Here is a 25728-nt window from a genome sequence, read left to right on the forward strand (position 1 = left end):
AATTAATTTTAACAAAAATATATTGATTTATTTTGCTTTTTTCTTGTAGTTTTATTTGGCAGTAAAATTGAAAAGGAAAACTACACGCCGATTCTGGCCGGAGCTCCGCACTTACCAAAGCTTTCTCGTTATTGAAATAACCTACCGGTAAAATTCCTCATGTCCACGCGTGGCGCGTGTAGTGACAAAACTAGAAAGCTAAAAATATACAATAGTGACACCGGTTTATAAACTTTTGAAAAGACAAATAAAATGAGTTGTCTCACCGGAGTTGAATACAGTTTTTTCTGAAAAATGGAGCTTGAAACTCAGTTGAAAACTGAAGACGATAGTCAAATTGGTGAAAGTGGTAAACACTCGGGAAATTCATCCATAAGGCACCGTATAAAATCCGATGAAGTTGACATCACTTCAGTTAAAGATGGTCACCTCAACCAGGTTATATACAAGCCTATTGTTCCCGACATAACTCTTTTCGACTACGAAGTGCAGCAGGGATACAGGATATTTCGGGAGCTGTTGTCCGATCAGTACAAATCTGTCACTTATCCGTTTTTGGAGCCAGTCGATGTCGAGGGTTTGAATTTGTATGATTATCATACGCGGATCGAGAAACCGATGAGCTTCAAACAAAGTAAGTAAATAAAATAATATAAAAAAGCGGACATTTATGTGAATAGCATGACTGAAAAAGGCGCGATTTGTTTAGAATTCATGTTCTGTGTCTACTATTTCTTTGTACTTGTTCTTTCATACACTTTTTTTCTCTTTCACTATTCATTCATTCATTTCAATTCACCAATGGTATGTTATGCATAGATTTTGCAGAAATCAAACTGATGATTGTGTGTTTTTCATTCGATATCTATTTGTTTCACGATGCTTTTGCAGTTGAAAGTCGTTTCAACAAGTATGATTACCAGAGCATAACAGCCATAGTATCGGACATGCGGCTTATTTTGGAAAACTGCTATCGATATAATGGCTCAGGACATTGGATATCAAAGCTTGCGCACAAGCTGGAAAAAATAATCGACCAAAAATTGGCATTGTTGAACAGGTTTGATCCAGTCACAATATACTTAGATGAATTTCTTTGATGTTTCTTCTCAATGTACCATTTTCCCTAGATCTCTTCGTGAAAAGGTCACTCTGAGAGCAACCATCGCATTTCGGAACAATGTGGTGTTGGCTGACAATTTTGACCAACATTTAGGTAAACATAATCTTCACTATGCCAAATTACACTTGATTGCTGTGGTAACTGTACTAAGAGTGAAATTGAGAGGGGTACTAGTCTCAGCAATATTTTTGAAAGATGAAATACCTTGCACCAAATACCACAAATTACATGTATAGCTTACAACATATTTATCTTGTTAAATAATGTCCATTTTACAGACACATCTCCCGCACATGTCTTATTAAGTGTCTGTCACTGCATGCTATAAAACTCAAAGGCTATTATTATACTATTTTATTACAATACTATTTTTGAAAAGTATTAAGATACATATTGGACTAGTTATTTTGTAGCTAATCATTTATGATTGTTTTTTAAAGCTACACTAGACCTCTGTCTTTAAGTTCCTCCATGCTCAACCTTCCTGTGTATAACCCCCCCCCCCATGATCGTAACACTCTACAAACTCTACATAATGTTAAAGGGGAGGGGTTCAGATACTATAGTTTAATATTGTATTTAACCCTGCCCTGCCCCACCTTCCATGTATAAGCCTATCTTACTAATTTACATTAGCCGATGACTTATAGACTGAGGTTTAGGGTATTTGCAAAGCAACTACTTGACATCAAAAAATCACAAATTCCAAATTTTTTTACGTTTTGATGAATGAACTGATAACCTATTATGTTTGAGTGGCATTTTTTTGCATGCAATATCATCTCTATTCACACTTTATGTCCAATTTTTTTGGTTAAAAATGTTATTGTTGATGTATTTTACATAGGTACACGCCCTCGAAGATCGGGGCGGTCCAGTCTTGGCTCAGGTGGAAATGAGGAAACGTCAAGCTTGATGTCTCATCTTCTCTTGGAGGAGCAAGAGAACCAACGGGAGATGAGACGAATCAAAGATCGAGAGAAACGCGAGGCTAACGAAGCATTAATGGCGAAGTTGTCCGAATGGGAAGTGGAAATGTTCCCTTTTGATGTTGTCAAGGAGTTAAGGTCAATATGGGAGGTACGTAATGCTGAAAGTATACAGTATATCAATACATAATTGATAGGATTCGAGAATTGAGTCCTTTTTTGGCTTTAATTTAGTTTCTAAGTTGCATTTTGAGTGGTAGTCCTTTATCAGAATATGAGTATTAGTGGGGGACACTAGGAGGAGGGGTGGGGCAAGAGCACCCCCAATAATTTTGAAATCTGGCACCCAATGCATTGGATTAAACACAATGAAAAAGTCATGTAACAACTCCACTTCATCTCATTTCAATGACATTCTCATTCTTTTAGTACTGAGATTTTTTGTAAGTGATAAGGTTTTCAAATTTCCAATAATGGAGTTTCTTATAAATATTTAATACAACTACGAGAGCAAACTGTCGCCACATACAGAATACTGTTTATACAAATGCATTGGGAAGATTCCTTGTCAAGTTTAGCATTTTCATAATGTTGCATGTGCATGTGTTACTGCTAGTTTCTAATACAGCCCACAATGATCAAAGTTGAAAAATATGTTTTTTATAGCAAACATGTTTTGCCGTACTTTATGCCGTCTTCATTGCTAAGTGAATAGGAAGGTTACATAGATATAAGACAGTATGCATAGTGTTATGTGATAAAAAAAAATTAAACCTAACCTGAACAAACAAACACAACACCTTGACACTATTGTCGACCTATAAGTAACATTAATTATTATTTTACATGTTTGTAGATGTAGATCGTCCAGGTTGGTATAGTCCTGAGAAGGACTGTTTTTTTTGTTGTTGACTACACTTCACACTAATCCACAATGACAATACGCAATTGACACCCACACATTTCCTGTACACACAATACAATGACGTAAGAACCAGATAACAAATACAGCTAACCTGGCCTTTACTCCTCATTTGACTCTGAAGATGACTGCCACTAAGGTTGTCGAAACGTCCCCATTTACTTAATTATTATTTTGTTAGTTATGAAATTTTTTATTGCTTTTTGAAATAACGCTTAACGCAAACATTAAAAACCTAACACCTCGTTCACTTGTAATTGACTTTGCATAACTAATCTATACACTATGTTCAAGTCATCTTGTATCTATGTTAAACTTCCTATTCACATCTCACTGAAGATGGCATAAAGTATGTCGAAACACGTTTGCTATAAAAAATTTGTCGTTTATTTGAAATGTCTAACGACTTTTGCGCTGCATGCTACGAAATTAGAGAAAATGAATTGTTGCGACTGTTCGTCACTATGACAACACAAGACAATTACGATTTGTAAAATTGCAATTTTTGTCGAAAATGTGTCGTGAAATATCTAACTTTGGCATCTTCATGCGCGTATTAATTTTTATTTATTTATTAAAGTTTTTTACGCCCAAATTGAATGTTTTTACGATGCGAAAAATTAATGTTCTTTGAAATGTTATTATGATGACAAATAAAGTTAAAGATCTCTAGAAAGAAGTAAAATAACACAAATCTATGCATGAAGTCATTTCAAATGTTTTATGCTGTACAATATAAAAAACTGCGTGGTAAAATTTCGTTTCATAAGTTCTTTAAGTATGAAAATTAAGTGCTCCCAATTAAATATTACTTAATTTGGAGAAACGATTTTCGTAAAAATGACTGTAGGTGTATTGCCCAAATTTTAGCTATGGACAACTATACATCTTTTAAAACTGGATAAAGACTTTTACCCTTGGGCTCCCTTCTGCGTAGGGAATTTAAATATTTATACAAAGTCCAACCTCTCGTATGCGGAGACACTTGGGACCTGGGACAGTTATGGACACTGCGGAGTACCGAAATAGTTCCGAAAGCCATGCCCGCTTCCAAGTGGTGTCCTTATGTAGAAGCTCGACTGTATTCTGTAATGTACACCTTCTTCGAAATTAGACTATGAAGCACATTGATTTATTTTTCCAAGTTGTCTTAAACTGTTTCTTGATCTGCCTGCAATCAGGGGCTTGTGAGGCTGTTGGTGTCCTACGACTTTTGGAGTAAAGGACACACTCAAATTTACCTTGATAATTGGAGTGCTGGATTTTTCAAGACCAAATTCTCAAATTATCGAACTTGCAGCAGAAACCGAGAAATTTTAAATGGTGTGAACATTAAATTATGAGAGTCATTTGTTAACGAAATGCAACAAGGATTTTGGAGAATTTTTGCAATGTTTGCCAGAAAAAGAAGTATCGATCGAAAATAACTAATAGGAAACAGTTTCGTTGTTATTCTAAGTTTCATGCGTGAATCATATCACATCGCGAACATGGAACACCAACAGCTTTTGAAAGCTTTCAAAACTCTTGTCTAGCTGAATGCACTTTCAATAAATGTTCTCCTTGTTTGTTTTAGATTCCCGCCGTAGGTGCTTTTTTATGGTTGCATCAATCAACTTTGAATTTGCCCGAACTTAACTACACAGAGTTTGAATACGGTCTCGTTCTACCTCATATATCGCTACAAATGTCGTGGATTTTAACGTCCCTTCTCGTCGCCCCAAGTCATCGCAAAAGGTAGCTACAATCTTTAAAAATCATCCGATCAATTTATATTAAACGATCAACTTGTATTGAACGATCAACTTGTATTAAATGATCAGCTTGTATTAAACGATCAACTTGTATTAAATGATCAACTTGTATTAAACGATCAACTTGTATTAAAAGATCAACTTGTATTAAATGATCAACTTGTATTAAATGATCAACTTGTATTAAATGATCAACTTGTATTAAACGATCAACTTGTATTAAATGATCAACTTGTATTAAATGATCAACTTGTATTAAACGATCAACTTGTATTAAACGATCAACTTGTATTAAATGATCAACTTGTATTAAATGATCAACTTGTACTAAATAATCAACTTGTATTAAACGATCAACTTGTACTAAATGATAAACATGTATTAAACGATCAACTTGTATTAAACGATCAACTTGTATTAAATGATCAACTTGTATTAAACGATCAACTTGTATTAAATGATCAACTTGTATTAAATGATCAACTTGTATTAAATGATCAACTTGTAATAAATGATCAACTTGTATTAAATGATCAACTTGTATTAAATGATCAACTTGTATTAAACGATCAACTTGTATTAAACGATCAACTTGTACTAAATAATCAACTTGTATTAAATGATCAACTTGTATTAAACGATCAACTTGTATTAAACGATCAACTTGTATTAAACGATCAACTTGTATTAAACGATCAACTTGTATTAAATGATCAACTTGTATTAAAAGATCAACTTGTATTAAATGATCAACTTGTATTAAATGATCAACTTGTATTAAATGATCAACTTGTATTAAACGATCAACTTGTATTAAACGATCAACTTGTATTAAATGATCAACTTGTATTAAACGATCAACTTGTATTAAATGATCAACTTGTATTAAATGATCAACTTGTATTAAATGATCAACTTGTATTAAACGATCAACTTGTATTAAACGATCAACTTGTATTAAATGATCAACTTGTATTAAATGATCAACTTGTATTAAATGATCAACTTGTATTAAACGATCAACTTGTATTAAACGATCAACTTGTATTAAATGATCAACTTGTATTAAACGATCAACTTGTATTAAATGATCAACTTGTATTAAATGATCAACTTGTATTAAATGATCAACTTGTACTAAATGATCAACTTGTATTAAACGATCAACTTGTATTAAATGATCAACTTGTATTAAACGATCAACTTGTATTAAACGATCAACTTGTATTAAATGATCAACTTGTATTAAACGATCAACTTGTATTAAATGATCAACTTGTATTAAATGATCAACTTGTATTAAATGATCAAATTGTACTAAATAATCAACTTGTATTAAACGATCAACTTGTACTAAATGATAAACATGTATTAAACGATCAACTTGTATTAAACGATCAACTTGTATTAAATGATCAACTTGTATTAAACGATCAACTTGTACTAAATGATCAACTTGTATTAAATGATCAACTTGTATTAAATGATCAACTTGTAATAAATGATCAACTTGTACTAAATGATCAACTTGTATTAAATGATCAACTTGTATTAAACGATCAACTTGTATTAAACGATCAACTTGTACTAAATAATCAACTTGTATTAAATGATCAACTTGTATTAAACGATCAACTTGTATTGAACGATCAACTTGTATTAAATGATCAGCTTGTATTAAACGATCAACTTGTATTAAATGATCAACTTGTATTAAAAGATCAACTTGTATTAAATGATCAACTTGTATTAAATGATCAACTTGTATTAAATGATCAACTTGTATTAAACGATCAACTTGTATTAAACGATCAACTTGTATTAAATGATCAACTTGTATTAAACGATCAACTTGTATTAAATGATCAACTTGTATTAAATGATCAACTTGTATTAAATGATCAACTTGTATTAAACGATCAACTTGTATTAAACAATCAACTTGTATTAAATGATCAACTTGTATTAAATGATCAACTTGTATTAAATGATCAACTTGTATTAAACGATCAACTTGTATTAAACGATCAACTTGTATTAAATGATCAACTTGTATTAAACGATCAACTTGTATTAAATGATCAACTTGTATTAAATGATCAACTTGTATTAAATGATCAACTTGTACTAAATGATCAACTTGTATTAAACGATCAACTTGTACTAAATGATAAACATGTATTAAACGATCAACTTGTATTAAACGATCAACTTGTATTAAATGATCAACTTGTATTAAACGATCAACTTGTACTAAATGATCAACTTGTATTAAATGATCAACTTGTATTAAATGATCAACTTGTAATAAATGATCAACTTGTACTAAATGATCAACTTGTATTAAATGATCAACTTGTATTAAACGATCAACTTGTATTAAATGATCAACTTGTATTAAATGATCAACTTGTATTAAATGATCAACTTGTACTAAATGATCAACTTGTATTAAACGATCAACTTGTACTAAATGATAAACATGTATTAAACGATCAACTTGTATTAAACGATCAACTTGTATTAAATGATCAACTTGTATTAAACGATCAACTTGTACTAAATGATCAACTTGTATTAAATGATCAACTTGTATTAAATGATCAACTTGTAATAAATGATCAACTTGTACTAAATGATCAACTTGTATTAAATGATCAACTTGTATTAAACGATCAACTTGTATTGAACGATCAACTTGTATTAAATGATCAGCTTGTATTAAACGATCAACTTGTATTAAATGATCAACTTGTATTAAACGATCAACTTGTATTAAATGATCAACTTGTATTAAAAGATCAACTTGTATTAAATGATCAACTTGTATTAAATGATCAACTTGTATTAAATGATCAACTTGTATTAAACGATCAACTTGTATTAAACGATCAACTTGTATTAAATGATCAACTTGTATTAAACGATCAACTTGTATTAAACGATCAACTTGTATTAAATGATCAACTTGTATTAAACGATCAACTTGTATTAAATGATCAACTTGTAATAAATGATCAACTTGTACTAAATGATCAACTTGTATTAAATGATCAACTTGTATTAAATGATCAACTTGTATTAAATGATCAACTTGTACTAAATGATCAACTTGTATTAAACGATCAACTTGTACTAAATGATAAACATGTATTAAACGATCAACTTGTATTAAATGATCAACTTGTATTAAACGATCAACTTGTACTAAATGATCAACTTGTATTAAATGATCAACTTGTATTAAATGATCAACTTGTAATAAATGATCAACTTGTACTAAATGATCAACTTGTATTAAATGATCAACTTGTATTAAACGATCAACTTGTATTAAACGATCAACTTGTATTAAACGATCAACTTGTATTAAATGATCAACTTGTATTAAACGATCAACTTGTATTAAACGATCAACTTGTATTAAATGATCAACTTGTATTAAATGATCAACTTGTATTAAACGATCAACTTGTATTAAATGATCAACTTGTATTAAATGATCAACTTGTATTAAACGATCAACTTGTATTAAACGATCAACTTGTACTAAATGATCAACTTGTATTAAATGATCAACTTGTATTAAATGATCAACTTGTATTAATGATCAACTTGTATTAAATGATCAACTTGTATTAAATGATCAACTTGTATTAAATGATCAACTTGTATTAAATGATCAACTTGTATTAAATGATCAACTTGTACTAAATGATCAACTTGTATTAAATGATCAACTTGTATTAAACGATCAACTTGTATTAAATGATCAACTTGTATTAAATGATCAACTTGTACTAAATGATCAACTTGTATTAAATGATCAACTTGTATTAAATGATCAAGTTGTATTAAATGATCAACTTGTATTAAACGATCAACTTGTACTAAATGATCAACTTGTATTAAATGATCAACTTGTATTAAATGATCAACTTGTAATAAATGATCAACTTGTATTAAATGATCAACTTGTACTAAATGATCAACTTGTATTGAATGATCAACTTGTATTAAACGATCAACTTGTATTAAATGATCAACTTGTATTAAATGATCATCTTGTATTAAACGATCAACTTGTATTAAATGATCAACTTGTATTAAACGATCAACTTGTATTAAACGATCAACTTGTATTAAATGATCAACTTGTATTAAACGATCAACTTGTATTAAATGATCAACTTGTATTAAACGATCAACTTGTATTAAAAGATCAACTTGTATTAAATGATCAACTTGTATTAAATGATCCACTTGTACTAAATGATCAACTTGTATTAAACGATCAACATGTATTAAACGATCAACTTGTATTAAACGATCAACTTGTATTAAACGATCAACTTGTATTAAACGATCAACTTGTATTAAATGATCAACTTGTATTAAACAATCAACTTGTACTAAATGATCAACTTGTATTAAACGATCAACTTGTATTAAACGATCAACTTGTACTAAATGATCAACTTGTATTAAATGATCAACTTCTATTAAACGATCAACTTGTATTAAACGATCAACTTGTATTAAACGATCAACTTGTATTAAACAATCAACTTGTATTAAACGATCAACTTGTATTAAACGATCAACTTGTATTAAACAATCAACTTGTATTAAACAATCAACTTGTATTAAACGATCAACTTGTATTAAATGATCAACTTGTATTAAACGATCCACTTGTAATAAATGATCAAAATATATTAAAAAGCACACCCTTAATGTTATAGCTTTAGAACAGAATGAAGTTTACAAAACCTCTACCAAAGATGTTTTCATTTCGTTGTCCGTGCAAATAATTGATTTAATTTCAAAATATTTCAGCTATCTCTCTCTAAACTTTAGCATTCATAAGAAATCTCCCATGAAATTCGAGTTTTGGCAGAAGAAACTTAAAGGACGAGTGGAAGAATGGTATTTAGCTAAAGAAAACATGGAATTTGAAACGGTAAGAATTGTTTTATTGGCTTAAAAGTCACGAGGTTGTAAACGTTGGAAGGGAGTAGCGTTAAAGAAATATCTATGGGCAAATGGGCTGTCTCAACAAGTTCGTCCGGAACAAGTGTAAACTTGAAGTCAAACAACATGCAATTTGCTCGCAGATGTATTTAAGAAATAAAAGGTATTTACTGTGTTTGCATAAGGCAGTGCTTTCAAGCAGGTGCAACCCTGGATCTTCGGTCTCGGGCTTGCACTGATCAGCTCTCGAGTTCTCCCAAAGGTCTCCTCGGCTTGCATAAGCCTGTACAAACACAGTAAACATCTTTTATTTCTTAATTATAAAATAACAATAATGCGAAACAGATAAATTAAAAGAAATGTTTTAATTTTCCTCTAAAATATGTTCATGATTGATTTGCAAATTCTCTTTGATCGATAGATTGATCGATAGATTGATTGAGCTCTGATCCGTTTTACACAGGCTAGTGCAAACACAGCTATAGACCAATCAGCGCACGCGTTTTATTGTGTTTGTTTTATCATTCAGAATAATGCAATTAACTTGAATACATCGGTGAACGATTTTTTGACTGCTATCTTTTGGCATTTTATTTGTAGCTTTTCTCAGCATTCATTATTACAATGAGCATTTTTATCTCATATCGTCTTTTAGGCTGCAAGACAGATTGGCATTGATCAGACATTTTTTCAAATAATAGGTAAGGAAAACATCTTCATTTTTTTTCGTAGGGTTGTGCGTCTTGATTTGATTTTCTGTTTTTTAAATCGTCCAAAGATGTTATTGGTCCAGCATCTTATATTGTCTGACAAGACATTATCTTCCAGCTATAATCTTACAAAACCTCACCATATTCCTAACAAAGCCTGGCTCATTCGCTCCTCCGTATATTTTTCAAAAGAACAGGGCTCATCCCTCTCTCCATATGTATATTATATGACTGGACAATGACAATGTTCTCCCTCTTTTGGCATCATCTGACAACGCAGGGTCCACCCTCTGCCTATTTATATACTCCTCAGTAAATTATTCGTTGTATGATACATGAATTTGAATAATTAGCTATTAGAGAGACGATATTTTGTCGCAGCGAATAGTGATAGATTTTGTGTTGACCGTTAAAACATTCGAACGTTTCTAATTTCAAAATAACAAAACTGTAAAAGAAGTGCACAATCTTTCCGCCAGAAATTTCACATGCTTTATAGCATGACTCTCTGCTCTTGGTCAGTGGTCGATATCTTGTGAACTTCATGTAAATATGTGTAATATGTTATGTTTGTTTCTTCAGGCGAAACCAATCCATTTAAAGAGAAATCATTCACGGACCTGACCCTACGTCAACGTGTTTTGATTTTGAAAGTTTTATGTGACGAATGTTTGGTAAGTAATCCACGTGACTTAGCACATATGAAAATGAATCGTTCAATATTCTACAAAATTAACCAAGACATGTGCATGTTGATTTTTAAATACGGTAGACAAAAAGCAGCCAATTTTGCTGTGAGATTTTATTTTGGTGGTGGCAGGCTAAATTCAACAGGGAGGGGAGTGTTTGGGTCCAATGAATATGCATTGATGACAATATTTGCAGGATTAAAGACCCCCGTTTCTCTACAATCGACGCTGGTTTGGCCCCACCATCCAATGAAGTCAGTCTCGCCCCTTAGAAAGTTAAACGGGGTGTGTGTGTGAGGGGGTATTCATATATTAAGTTGTGCCCTACACTGATTTCTTTTGAAAAGAAATCGACTTATCCCATAGGAGTTAAATAACATTGAATATTTGGTTGTATACTAGTGTAGCAGTGCAAACCTTGGTCAAAAAATATGTTCGCGAGGGAAATGCATAAAATTCAAATTTATCCCATAAAGAGGGAAGAGGGAGCAATTGGGTATGGATGAATACAATAATAAAAAATTAGCCCTCCTATTGTTTATACTATACGACTTAAGACCACGCACGGCTTACTGCAATTTTTTTTAGCTTCCTGCAAAAAATCTAATTCACAGGTATGATATATGAATATTTAACACCGCCCCACCCCATTTAACTTCCTAGGGACTGCTTTCGATGAACGAGAAATGTTGCGAAAGTTCAGAAAAGCGCGATGTATATACTAGTGTAAAATGGCAATTCCCATTTCAGGAGTACAGTCCTCAATTGCGCGATGCTCTGGGCAATGCAGACACCACTCCTTACTGTGAAACGTACCTCGGCTACGATGGGGAAAACTGTTCTTATCTCTATTTTCCTATCTTTGACGCAACTGACATCAGGGTATACAGACAAGCACCATTGCCTTCTCTCAACGAATGGTATAAACAATGGAGGACAAATGTAAGTCATTGCTCGCGTTACTACGATCTACTTGTGTGTATAGCGATAGGATTTTCTTCGTGCTCCGTAAACATTAAATTATAAGCCCTGGGGTTGTACGGTGTGTTCTTCGTAAAAAAGCGGAACCCGCACAAATAATTATGTATGCATTAAATGTGTTGAATGCTAGTGACATTATTTTGCATAATCATTTCGGTGAATTCATAATTATTTTATGCGGGTTCCATTTTTTTGGGGACACTCTGGACCAGTGAACTCAATATTTAAATAACTGGAATGATAACTGAAGCCAAAAATTTAAGCCAAGAAAATATTTGTCGTCATCGTTCGTCATCACTCGTGTTTCTCGCGTGTTTATAAACAATTTGTATTTTTTCGGATCCTAGATCTTTAGTTTGACCACAGTTGATTTCATTTTACTAGTCAGTTTTATCTTCACAAAGAAAGTCTTTTAAATGATATTTATTTCAATTCTACATTATCCTCAGTGCAAAAGTATTATTACGTTTTTCAAATATACTCAAAGTATTTGTTGGTATGAATTTTATTCGACAAAATTTACATATAGAATGAAAACATCTTTAGTAAAGCTACTATATATTTTTGTCATACACAGTCCATCTGCTCTTAAGCTGCAGTTTTCCTTTAAAACATATCAAAGTCTTTAAGGATACTCATTTATTGATATCGAGATGACAACCATTTAGTATATCAAGCACTATCAAAATCGATGAAAATGACAATCGCTCTGTAAAAAGTAAAAATGCGAGTTATAGACTCAATATTTTTTATGAAACTGGATATTCAAGTTTCTTTTTTCTTCGGAAAAATAGATCTTTAAATCCACTGAAATGACAAAAAAAAAAGACAAACACTGTCGGATACCGTTTGAAAATTTACCTTCCGATGTAAGAAAAATTTTTGCTTGAATATTTTCTCGTCTTATTTTCTTATTGTATTGTCTTTTTAGCATACAGTGTAATTTTCAGTTGGCTTTTCTCGTTAAAAGTTGTAAGTTACAACGAACTCACTGTAGTATAGTTCCAGCTGTAAAAAATAACCTTTTGCGAAGAGTTGGCCTCGTGTGTTTGCCTCGTTTGTCGTGATGTTGTTTATATGTTTATGCTTTTGCAATTTGTATTCAAATTTATATTGGCCGTGTACGTTTGGCAATCAGGGGAATGAAACTGATGTACAAACCGCGTGAATATTCGACTTTGAAGGACTGGAACTGACGTACAAACCGCGCAAGAGACTAGGACTTAGGCTTCAATTTTATATCTATAAAATGTATTGTCGTTATCATTCCAGATATATATATATATATATATATATATATATATATATATAAAAGATAATAGAGAATGATTTATTGAGCTTTCGACTAGTTGCTTCGAGCCTTCATCAGAATGAGTCGTTTGCAACGAGTCGAAAGCTCAATAAAAATCATTCAAAATCCGGAGAAACTTTTATCTTTTATGTATTCGATGCCTGGATTACAAATTTTCAAACTTATATATATATATATACAAAGTGTATATACAATGTGCCCTCCCGGCTATCACCACATTAAAATGGTGACTCCTGCACTTGGGACACGGGACGTACTGTTACACATTGTATGGATTGTATTATAGAGTCACCACAGTGCTCAAACCTATAAAGGTGAGCTTTGCATATCGCGAACACGGTGAACGTCTCCATATGAGATTCTCTACACAATCAAATATATATATATATGGAGTTCACTGCTCTGGACTTATGCATAAAGGAGGGGTGGACTTACAGACAAAGGTTTACGTTATATTGATCAATGCTTTTGCGTCGTTGTATATTATTAGTCGGTGCATGTTCTTTTAATTTGAAATCTTTCTCTTGTTTTTCACCCGCTGTATTTAATCAACTTTAACTTGTACGTTTTCCGTGAAAAACTGATCAAATAATTATGTTGCTGTATTGCTACCAATCGAATTTCGTTTTAACTTACTGTGATAAAAAAATCTGTCAAAGGTATCTGTACTGTTCGGCCATTTTTACAGCTGAACTGAGTTACATTACCTTTCAGTTGGTTAAATCGAATCACACAATAACAAGCAATAAAGCAAAGTCAAGACGAAGATCGTCCAACATTTCTAAAAAAGACAAATCGTCTTCATTGTCGTCCATTGAAGCTGGCTTTGAACTCGTCGCTCATGACATTGAGTCACTTCGTTTTTTATGTGAGACGTTTGCCGAGAAGCCGCCTCAAAAAAAGCCTGGAAGTCGTAAGGATACGCGCAAGCATTGTGAAAAAGTTCTCTATCAAGTTTTGAGTGAACTGCTGAATGATCTATCTCGTAACGAGACTAGATATTCCAGATCTCGAATTAAGGGAATGTTGAATTTGATGAAAGATTGTGAAACTGTGGACGTTAATAACGAATCATGTAAGTTGTAGGTTTCTGTTTATGTAAGTTGTAGGTTTCTGTTTATGTAAGTTGTAGGTTTCTGTTTATGTAAGTTGTAGGTTTCTGTTTATGTAAGTTGTAGGTTCATAAATTTTTCTTTTCAGGTGATTTTGAAGCGGAAGAAAAAGAACCCGAGTATGAAGATGATACAGCCGGTAACACAAACGCTCTTGATAAATGCTCGATTAGCATTCGCGACTTTAATGAAACTGTCGCAGATTCTGCTTCTTCGTTATTTAACATCGTTACTCGAAGCAGAAAGAGGAAATTTCGAGATTTCGATGAGTCAAAATCAAACAGCTCATCTGTGGTTTCCGAAGTTTCTAAGAACTTTGATCCTGCTGAGTGTCATTCAGATCGCGAATTTCGGATTGCTCCTGCCAAACTACAAAGTTACTGTGATCACGCTGTGAACGGCACACGTGATATTTGTGACGTAGTTGTACGAGGTGTTATGGATGAGGTAATTCGGGGCGTCGTTGATGTTGTCATGAATAACAAGTTGGACGACATTGTATCGAAAAGAGGATATTTGAATCAATCAGGAATTAAGCACATGGCTAATGTAAATACAAGTAGGCTTGACGATTTAAGCGGGACACATAGGAGTGATGAGGGTGAAAATGACGATTTAAGCGGGACACATAGGAATGGTGAGGGTGAAAATGATGAAAATGTAAGAGTAAACGGATTTGATGAAATAAGACAACATTGTACTACAGAATGTGCGGATGTGATCGACTTAAAAAATTCTCACCGTATGGGAAGGGATACTGCAGAATCATCGAGAATATTTGATGCTGTGCCATCAATTAATAAAGACATTGCTGGAAGAGAAGAGAGTGAATCTGCTGAATTTCAAGAACATTTCAAGGAAAACGATTGCAGCTCAAGAAAATCAAATGGCATTAATCAATTATCCGTCACATTTGGGGGAAATTTGGATTTTGTTAATGTAAATTACTCGGACACTAAGAAACTATCTTGTGAGAATGTAAATCCACAGGGGTTAAATAATATGGAGACTCTGGAAGAATCATGTGACAATGTAGATGCACAAGAGTTGAATAACTTGGAGACTCAGGAAGAATCATGTAATAATGTAAATCCACAGGATTTAAATAATGTGGAGACGCAGGAAGAATCTTATGAGAATGTAAATCCACAGGAGCTAAATAATATGGAGACGCATAAAGAATCATGTGAGAATGTAAATCCACTGGAGTTGATCAAATATAATGGAGACGAATGCAGTACAAATCAAGTCGTTTACAACGGCACCCATTTAAACCCCGACAAAAGTCATACCAAACTCCATTGGGTAAAAGATGCTGAACATGCGCCTATGAGAAATGGACATTCGGATGTGACAAAAAGTTGTCCCACGCGAGAAAATTCCCTCGCTGATTAATTATTCCTCAAGAGAAGTTAAAATTTGTTGAAATTTCAGTGTATTTATTTATCATTGGTTTAAAAATATTTCAAACGCTAATTATTAAAATTGTGTACACATTTGACGCTTGTCGTCCATATTTGTTCATTATAATTTTATCATTAAATAAAATATCTAGATTCTTCTAAAAAAAACCTGCATGGTTGACGCGTCGAAAGCATTTACAACTTCCATTTTCCACGGGAGGATTACTTTTGAAGCAGTACTTCGAACATTAGTATGGTTTGGAAGTTACTTGTAGTTAATTTTACATTATTTAAAGATATTCATTGTGGAAAATTCTCAAAATGATTCCTGAATGATAGAGTCATTTTTCTGTGGGGTCATTTTGCTCTTTCACCAGCTAGCGTTTATTTTTTTAAATGTTGGCAACCAGTTACCACGAGGCGTCGTAGATCGTTTTGAGTTCGAAAGCTTGCATAAATTTCTGGCCATATGTTGCGCTGCGTCGTCCTCGTTTTCATTATTCAACGATATTGTCTCACTTTTCATTCCTTTAACATTTGCTCCAATTTTGAATTCCTGAGAGTACACTTTGGCGCCGACTCCAAAAATCACAAAATGTGACCCGGCTTTTCGAAGTTCTTCAAAAGGTTTTTTGTACGAATCCATAGAACTTACATCGGTGACCAAAACAAAAGCCTTCGGCGCCATGATCCTTGTGCCTGCAATTTGTAACTCATTAGTTCGAATGTCATGTTATACATACATACTACCTATAGTTGCTGTTCTTATAGTTACCTTTAAAAAGCATATTTTGTCTTGCATATTCGAGTTCTTCAAATTGAATGCCAGAGGATGCTGGAAAGTGTATGTTGTCCAATTCGTAGATGATAGAATCCTCCGTATAGTGTTTATTCATAGGGAAAATGACAACATCAGCGTCACCTGAAATGAATTTCAGCTACGTCGATTCAAACTCAAATAATATTTCATGCAAAAACGAATTCACGGGGAAACGGGGGGCATGACGCTTTTTGAAATGTCTTCACCTATGAAAAAGGTAGACAGAAAGGTAGACGAAAAGGCAAACGAAAAGGTAGACATAACGGTAGACAAAGCGGTGGACACAAAGGTAGAAACAAAGGTAAACGCAGAAAGATAAACATAAAGATAGACCGAAAGACGGACATAAAGATTTACATAAAGATTTACACAAAGGTAGGCAAATAGATGGACACAAAGGTAGACGAAAAGATAGACATAAACTTAGACATAAACGTAGACATAAACGTAAACACAAAGGTAGACACAAAGGTAGACATAAAGATAGACATAAAGGTAGACATAAAGGTAGACATAAAGATATACATAAAGGTAGACACCAAGGTAGACAAAAGATAGATATAAAGGTAGACATAAAGGTAGACATAAATGTAGACACAAAGGTAAACACAAAGGTGACATAAAGGTAGACATATCGGAAGACATAATGGTAGACACAAAGGTAGTCACAAAGACAGACATAAAGGTAGACATAAAGGTAAACAAAGGTAGACACAAAGGTAAACATAAAGGTAGACATAAAGGTAGACACAAAGGTAGACACAAAGGTAGACATAAAGGTAAACATATAGGAAGACATAATGAGAAAGAACAAAGTAGTCACAAAGACACATAAAGGTAGACAGGTAGACAAAGGTAAACATGAAGGTAGACATAAAGGTAAAGGTAGACACAAAGGTAGACATAAAGGTAAACATAGGAAGACATAATTAGACACAAAGGAATGGAAGACAGAAGGAAACAAACATAAAGGACATAAAGACACAAAGTAGACACAAAGGTAAACATAAAGGAAACATTAAACATAATAAAGAAACAAGTCACAAAGACACACACAAAGGTAGACATAAAGATAGACATAAAGGTAGAAATAAAGATAGACATAAAGGTAGACACCAAGGTAGACAAAAAGATAGATATAAAGGTAGACATAAAGGTAGACATAAAGATAGACATAAAGGTAGACATAAAGATAGACATAAAGGTAGACATAAAGGTAGACATAAAGATAGACATAAAGGTAGACAAAAAGATAGATATAAAGGTAGACATAAAGGTAGACATAAAGGTAGACATAAAGGTAGACATAATTGTAGACACAAAGGTAGACACAAAGGTGACATAAAGGTAGACATATAGGAAGACATAATGGTAGACACAAAGGTAGTCACAAAGACAGACATAAAGGTAGACATAAAGGTAAACAAAGGTAGACACAAAGGTAAACATAAAGGTAGACATAAAGCAGACAAAGGTAGCACACAGGTGCATAAAGGTAAACATATAGGAAGACATAATGGTAGACACAAAGATAGTCACAAAGACAGACATAAAGGTAGACATAAAGGTAGACAAAGGTAGACACAAAGGTAAATATAAAGGTAAACATATAGGAAGACATAATGGTAGACACAAAGGTGGTCACAAAGACAGACACAAAGGTAGACATAAAGATAGACATAAAGGTAGACATAAAGGTAGACATAAAGATAGACATAAAGGTAGACACCAAGGTAGACAAAAAGATAGATATAAAGGTAGATACAATATGTAGACACAAAGGTAGACACAAAGGTGACATAAAGGTAGACATATAGGTAGACATAATGGTAGACACAAAGGTAGTCACAAAGACAGACATAAAGGTAGACATAAAGGTAAACAAAGGTAGACACAAAGGTAAACATAAAGGTAGACATAAAGGTAGACATATAGGAAGACATAATGGTAGACACAAAGGTAGTCACAAAGACAGACATAAAGGTAGACATAAAGGTAGACCTAAAGGTAGACACAAAGGTAGACACAAAGGTAGACACAAAGGTAGACATAAAGGTAAACATATAGGAAGACATAATGGTAGACACAAAGGTAGTCACAAAGACAGACACAAAGGTAGACATAAAGATAGACATAAAGGTAGACATAAAGGTAGACATAAAGATAGACATAAAGGTAGACAACAAGGTAGACAAAAAGATAGATATAAAGGTAGACATAAAGGTAGACATAAAGGTAGACATAAAGGTAGACACAAATGTGAACAGACAAAGGTGACATAAAGGTAGACATATAGGAAGACATAATGGTAGACACAAAGGTAGTCACAAAGACAGACATAGTAGACATTAGACAACAAAGACACAAAGGTAAACATAAAGGCAGACATAAAGGCAGACACAAGCAGACATCAAAGGTAGACATAAAGGAAGACATAAAGGTAGACATAAAGGTAGACACAGCTGCAGACACAGGTAGACATAAAGGTAAACATATAGGAAGACATAATGGTAGACACAAAGGTAGTCACAAAGACAGACATAAAGGTAGACATAAAGGTAGACAAAGGTAGACACAAAGGTAAACATAAAGTAGACAAAGGAACACAAAGGTGACATGGAAGACACAAAGCAGACACAAAGGTAGACAAAAGAAGACATAAAGCAGATGACAAGTAAACATAAAAGACATAAAGATAGACATAAAGGTAGACATAAAGGCAGACATAAAGGTAGACATAAGGTAGACATAAAGGAAGACATAGAGGTAGACATCACAGACATAAAGGTAGACATAAAGATAGACATAAAGGTAGACATAAAGGTAGACATAAAGGTAGACACAAAGGTAGACATAAAGGAAGACATAAAGGTAGACATATAGGAAGACATAATGGTAGACACAAAGGTAGTCACAAAGACAGACATAAAGGTAGACATAAAGGTAGACATTTAGGTAGACATGAAGATAGACATAAAGGTAGACATGAAGGTAGACATAAAGGTAGACATAAACGTAGACATAAACGTAGACATAAAGGTAGACATAAAGGTAGACACAAAGGTAGACACAAAGGTAGACATAAAGGAAGACATAAAGGTAGACATAATGGTAGACACAAAGGTAGTCACAAAGACAGACATAAAGGTAGACATAAAGGTAGACACAAAAGTAGACATAAAGGAAGACATAAAGGTAGACATAAAGGTAGAAATAAAGGTAGACATAAAGATAGACATAAAGGTAGACAAAAAGGTAAACATAAAGGTAGACATAAAGGTAGACATAAAGGTAGACATAAAGGTAGACATAAAGGTAGACACAAAGGTAGACACAAAGGTAGACATAAAGGAAGACATAAAGGTAGACATATAGGAAGACATAATGGTAGACACAAAGGTAGTCACAAAGACAGACATAAAGAAAGACATAAAGGTAGACATAAAGGTAGACATTTAGGTAGACATGAAGGTAGACATAAAGGTAGACATAAACGTAGACATAAACGTAGACATAAGTAGACATAGGTAGACATAAAGGTAGACACAAAGGTAGACATAAAGGAAGACATAAAGGTAGACATGTAGGAAGACATAATGAGTAGACACAAAGGAACACAAAGACAGACATAAAGGCAGACATAAAGGCAGACACAGGCAGACACAAAGGCAGACACCAAAGCAGACATAAAGGAAGACATAAAAGACATAAAGATAGACATAAAGGCAGACAGGTAGACATAAAGGTAGACACAAAGATAGACACAAAGGCAGACACAGGTAGACATAAAGGAAGATATAAAGGTAGACATAAAGATAGACATAAAGGTAGACATAAAGGTAGACATGAAGGTGGACATAAAGGTAGACAAAGGTAGACACAAAGGTAAGCATAAAGGTAGACATAAAGGTAGACATAAAGATAGACACAAAGGTAGACATAAAGGTAGACATAAAGATAGACATAAAGGTAGACATATAGGTAGACATGAAGCTAGACATAAAGGTAGACAAAAAGGTAAACATAAAGGTAGACATAAAGGTAGACACAAAGGTAGACACAAAGGTAGACATAAAGGAAGACATAAAGGTAGACATAAAGGTAGACACAAAGGTAGACACAAAGGTAGACATAAAGGTAAACATATAGGAAGACATAATGGTAGACACAAAGGTAGTCACAAAGACAGACATAAAGGTACACATAAAGGTAGACAAAGGTAGACACAAAGGTAAGCATAAAGGTAGACATAAAGGTAGACATAAAGATAGACACAAAGGTAGACATAAAGGTAGACATAAAGATAGACATAAAGGTAGACATATAGGTAGACATGAAGCTAGACATAAAGGTAGACAAAAAGGTAAACATAAAGGTAGACATAAACGTAGACACAAAGGTAGACATAAAGGTAGACATAAAGGTAGACACAAAGGTAGACACAAAGGTAGACATAAAGGAAGACATAAAGGTAGACAGAAACGTAGACATAAAGGTAGACATAAAGGTAGACATAAAGATAGACATAAAGGTAGACATAAAGGTAGAAATAAAGGTAGACACAAAGGTAAACATAAAGGTAGACATAAAAGTAGACACAAGGGTAGACACAAAGGTAGACATAAAGGAAGACATTAACGATAAAATTGCCTTTTCCGGACGTGTGGAGGATCTGATATTTTCAATATTGTCTTACAATTTTGGCCACCTCAATATTGAAAACGTTTTGAAGTCGAACACAGGTTACTACCTAACAATCCTACTCCAATATGAACGTCGTTTCGCGACAGCGGTAAATAATGGGTGGCTTTTTTGACAAAGTTCACTTCACGTTGGAAATTTCCCACTCCATTCCTCTCGACTTGTATCGAGCCATCCAATAGGAACACAACGTCCAGGATGCACTGATTGGAGCCTGCACTCTTTTGGAATGCGTTCATTTCCTCCAGAATGTTGGCGTACAAACTGCTTTTCGTGATCTGTAACACTAATAATGAAAGGTGATATTTTTAGTCTTAGTTGATAAAAAATCAATACCTTTTGAATGTTTTTATGTGTAATTTTGCGAAAAGCAAACTCTATCAACTTATGCGTGAAAGACTTTTGTTTCCTCTTGGAGTATTGTAATTCTCATCTAGACTCTTCAGCTGTGATTTTATTTTGATACTGATTATCTCTAGTCCTATACGATACATTCAAGTCCATTGTTAATCCAAACTATCTACTGTTGAAACGTTATTCCCTTTAAACTTCAGTCTTCATATAACAAGAGATCTCGTGTCAAAGTTCTGATTTTTCCCTAAACTAATATCTTGACTTTGTCAGGACGTAGAAATCGCGAAAACTGTAGAATATTACATTATCTTGCAGAATTACAGAGTGAAACATGATTTTTAAGCTTCGCGTTGATTGGACAAGAGGTGAGCGACATTTTGTTGTATGTATGCTGAGGAGAGAACATTGGGAGGGAATAACTGGTAGCATTCAGGTTTGCGAAAAATTTACGTAGTATTACTATGTGGTAATCGTCACTTCCGGCAAAATGGTGCGTTTTGATTGGCCCAGAAACATTTTTGCCGGTGATTTATTTTACCGTTATGGACCGTTGTCCAGTACACGTAATTTTACAGTTGAATGTAAACAAATTTCTTAAAGCGAAGAATTAAAGTTAAAGCAGTAAACGCAAAAGAAAAACGAAACAGAAAACCATGTACGAATGTGAGTCGAAGGAAAAACACTCGGAAAGTGAGTTCTATTACGTAGAAGACAAAATTTCAAGCGATTTATTTCTTATTGACGAAAACTAGAGAAGTGAATCTCAGTCCTTGCAAAACAGAGAGGACGAGAAAGAAAGCTTCGTTTCTGGTCAAATAATCGCTTTCTCGGTCTTTACTGAAAAATGTCGGACCTCTGTCATTTTGTGCAAGCCTCATCCTACGGGCTCGGTCTGGACAAAATAGACTTCGGTTCGATATTTGTCCGCGAAGACTTTGCGCTCGGTTAGTATAAGCATAGTTATGTACCTTCCTGTGCGTTGAAATGGCAAATTTTGTTTCTCACTTCTGTCACCGACGATTTTAAGTCATTGTAATTCTTTAATATAATATGTTCATTAGCTGGCGTGCTGACTATATCTCGCAGTTGTTTCATCGCGTAACCATCCCCCAAGCCGATGACGAAGATCTCCGCGTCATTGTCTCTCAACCACTTTGACGGTTTCTTGACGTCATCATTGGAGGGACCATCGGTCATCAGAATCATCGTATTTTTCCGACCTCGTGGAACCGCCACAAACATCTTGTTCCAAGCGTCTTTCATCGCTTTCCCCGTGAGAGATCCTTCCCCTGCATTGGTTTGACATTTTAGTAGAGGTACATCGCATTCAAAATTTCATAAATAAACCTTGTTAGTTATTTTCTGGAATTGTGTTAAAAATGGAAACGTTTTAAAAAATTACGAAATCGTGAATAGCACAACGTTCTGCGTTTTCATTTTTTTATCTATTAGTAACACGACAATTTCTCCACCCACCCCACCCCCATCTCGAGAACACGTGGTTTTGTAAAGTCACCGATGACCTGACAACGTTTTTTTAGTGTTTTCATTGTCTGCTTGACTTTTGAGTAGGTTATAGTTAAAAATTACGACTTGAACGACACTTCAAACTAGGCTTACAAAACGACCTGCGGCATTATTGTTTTCTTTGAAGTGTGAGTGCCAACCATCATGCATTGCGCGCGTTTATGGGAGTCTAACCATTGAGTTCTATAATAACTGGAGCGGCTATCTCAAGCGCGGCCTTAGATATTTGATGCATTGAGTTCTATAAGACCTGGAGGGGAAAAGGGGCCTGGACCCCGTGGTCAAAAACATGGCGGTAATGGCGGATTTTGGTTGTCAAAACTTCCACTTTGAGAAAAATTTTTAACATTCGCTCCCTCCCGAATCCGGATCTCTATTACTGCTTAAATTAATGACAACCAGCGAAAACAACCACGATACCGTAAGCATAAAATATTGAAAATAATGCTTCAGGTTTTTGTGAAATAGACACGCACATTTAAATGAGGTAAATCTACTGGAAAATAACGTATATTTTGTCAAGTAATGTTTAGCTATATTAGAAATAAATATCAAACGGCAGTCTTTTACACTGTCAATGTGTCGTTAAGCTTTTAATGCATAATCCCATGCACATTACTTGTGTTTTTGACTGTTTGTTAACAGCTTGGTGCAACTGTCTTTCTTAAATAGATGGGTAAATCTTAGTTAGAATGTCCAAAAAGGAGTTAGAAAAAGTTAGCTTACCCCTACGACGTAAGTCGATTGGAAGTATATTATAAGTGGGTATGTAATTTTTTTGAGTTTTTTTTTGGTAGGATTGATTCTGGGTGTCTTACAAGGTATTATGATATTCTGATAAATCTACTGAGAACTTATGAGGAAAATATCTTGAACTAGGAGAGCAAAAGAACGAAATTCAGAAATTCTATAATCATGTTGCTGGTTCTGTTTTGAGCCAAGATATTAGAAACTGGATTGTCATTGACAACCATGGATCTACTACTGAACAGAACTAACTACATTAATTTCCCATGGAAAATACTATTTCTTAAATTAAAGTGCATTGGTTTCTCTGACATAACACTTTTCTTATTGCTGCATGAAAGCAAACCCTTTTTAAATAATTATAATGTAGGTAAAGATATTTAGCATGCTGTATAATTGTTATTGTACAGACATTTATAATATTATGGCCTTGTGTAATGTATGTCAAGGACTTATTAATTCTCAAAAATGCTAACCTTCTTGCACTACTTTTCTCTTGTGTCCTTACAAATTACAGTTACCTATACTAATTTTTTCTAGGTTCAAACAACTTGACAAACTTTTGAATTTTACATTATGCCTTTGAATTTTTCTTTTTGTCTTTTGGTAAAAATATCAGTGAATGACTTAAAAATCAAGTTTATCTAGAATAGTATTTTGTACAAAGTAACTATACATAATTGGAAAAGTCTCATGTTGCAGACAGATGTCACTTCTCATACTACATTGCTACTCTTATTCTTTTAAATGATATCGTAATTCTTCAAAAGACATAAAAAGTTCTTTGCCATCAATTTTTGCTTCTTCCACATTCAACTTCATGCTCTAGTCTCTCGCGTGTTCATTTTAATTTTTTTTAATCATTTGTCCCTTGATAATGGTAGAGTTCGGATCTTGATCAGAGCGTAAAAATAACGAAATTTTTGGAATGAAAAGGTTCACGGAAAGTGAATCAAAGTGATAAATCGAGAAGCAAGGTGAGGTGAACTTGGTCGATCTGCTCTTACGCTGCCGTTTTCCTTAAAAACATATCAAAGTCTTTACGGTAAATGGTTTGAACCCGGGAGTATCGTTACATGTTTGTAAATGTAGATCGTCCAGGTTGGTATAGTCCTGAGAAGGACTGTTTTTGTTGTTGTTGACTGACGTTTCGACAATCTTAGCGATGACTACTTAGAGTCATTTTTTTGACTCTGAAGATGACTACCGCTAAGATTGTCCATTATATATATATATGTGGAGTTCACTGATCTGATGACGCCAAAAAAAATGGCGGATTTCGTCCTTTGCCGCTGAGATTTACCGAAATTGACCGCTTTTCCGAAAACTTCACAATTTCCCACTCCCTCCTGAGGAAAGAGTGCGGAAAATGTATGTGTGTATTTGGGATTCGGCAAGCAATTTTTTGATGAAAATCAAGCTAAAAACCTTAAATTCATAACAGCGAGTAAACTGTGGTTGTCAGTTATCTGCTCCTACGAGGATGCATTTATAACTATCGACGAAAGACCTTATGGTCGGCTACACATGTATGAATGCAGATGTGCGTCGTTTTCTTACCAGCGTCAAACTTGTTTGATCGATTAAACTCTTTAGTCTATACGAAAAAGTATATCATAGTTCATTTACGGTTCACGAGAGAGAAGTTAGCTTATTTGTTATCATTGTTA

The 25728-nt window shown here is 33.8% G+C and overlaps 2 protein-coding genes and 1 long non-coding RNA gene across 8 annotated transcripts in view; 2 read left to right on the forward strand and 1 right to left on the reverse strand.

Moving 5' to 3' along the window:
- The first annotated feature begins 134 nt into the window (after positions 1-134).
- On the forward strand, positions 135-16077 carry LOC124452466. 2 transcript variants are annotated; one of them, XM_047003022.1, is made up of 12 exons: positions 135-634; positions 892-1060; positions 1131-1216; positions 1971-2203; positions 4551-4711; positions 9589-9691; positions 10358-10403; positions 10995-11086; positions 11852-12043; positions 14109-14469; positions 14595-15592; positions 15644-16077. In XM_047003022.1, the coding sequence occupies exons 1-12, from the start codon at positions 295-297 to the stop codon at positions 15899-15901; spliced, it is 3039 nt and encodes a 1012-aa protein (XP_046858978.1). In that variant the 5' UTR covers positions 135-294; the 3' UTR covers positions 15902-16077. The 2 variants fall into 2 exon arrangements, with proteins under 2 accessions (XP_046858978.1, XP_046858977.1); XM_047003021.1 differs by having other exon boundaries at positions 14595-16077.
- The window catches only part of LOC124452464, a 36621-nt gene continuing 26821 nt past the window's right edge, over positions 15929-25728 (reverse strand). For all 5 annotated transcript variants that reach the window (XM_047003013.1, XM_047003015.1, XM_047003011.1 and 2 more), the window contains 4 exons: positions 22753-23073; positions 21480-21716; positions 16685-16831; positions 15929-16608 (listed from right to left, as the gene is read on the reverse strand). In XM_047003013.1, the coding sequence (XP_046858969.1) occupies positions 16280-16608; positions 16685-16831; positions 21480-21716; positions 22753-23073 (1034 nt within the window). In that variant the 3' untranslated portion in view covers positions 15929-16279. The remainder of the gene's footprint in view (positions 16609-16684; positions 16832-21479; positions 21717-22752; positions 23074-25728) is intronic.
- Positions 19758-20596, forward strand: LOC124452476. Its single transcript, XR_006950790.1, has 3 exons — positions 19758-19792; positions 20189-20236; positions 20533-20596. It is a non-coding gene; the product is annotated as an uncharacterized LOC124452476 (long non-coding RNA).

The sequence above is a fragment of the Xenia sp. Carnegie-2017 genome, unplaced genomic scaffold, assembly GCF_021976095.1.
Source record: "Xenia sp. Carnegie-2017 unplaced genomic scaffold, XeniaSp_v1 HiC_scaffold_25, whole genome shotgun sequence".
NCBI classification, from domain to species: domain Eukaryota; kingdom Metazoa; phylum Cnidaria; class Anthozoa; order Malacalcyonacea; family Xeniidae; genus Xenia; species Xenia sp. Carnegie-2017.

What these genes read in the sequence shown, in the direction of transcription:
- LOC124452466 (XM_047003021.1), top strand. Translation starts at nt 295, where the DNA reads ATGGAGCTTGAAACTCAGTTGAAAACTGAAGACGATAGTCAAATTGGT. An exon ending in AAATTGGCATTGTTGAACAG is followed by an intron (nt 1,061 to 1,130) that starts GTTTGATCCAGT and finishes CATTTTCCCTAG; the next exon opens with ATCTCTTCGTGAAAAGGTCA. An exon ending in AAAACATGGAATTTGAAACG is followed by an intron (nt 9,692 to 10,357) that starts GTAAGAATTGTT and finishes ATCGTCTTTTAG; the next exon opens with GCTGCAAGACAGATTGGCAT.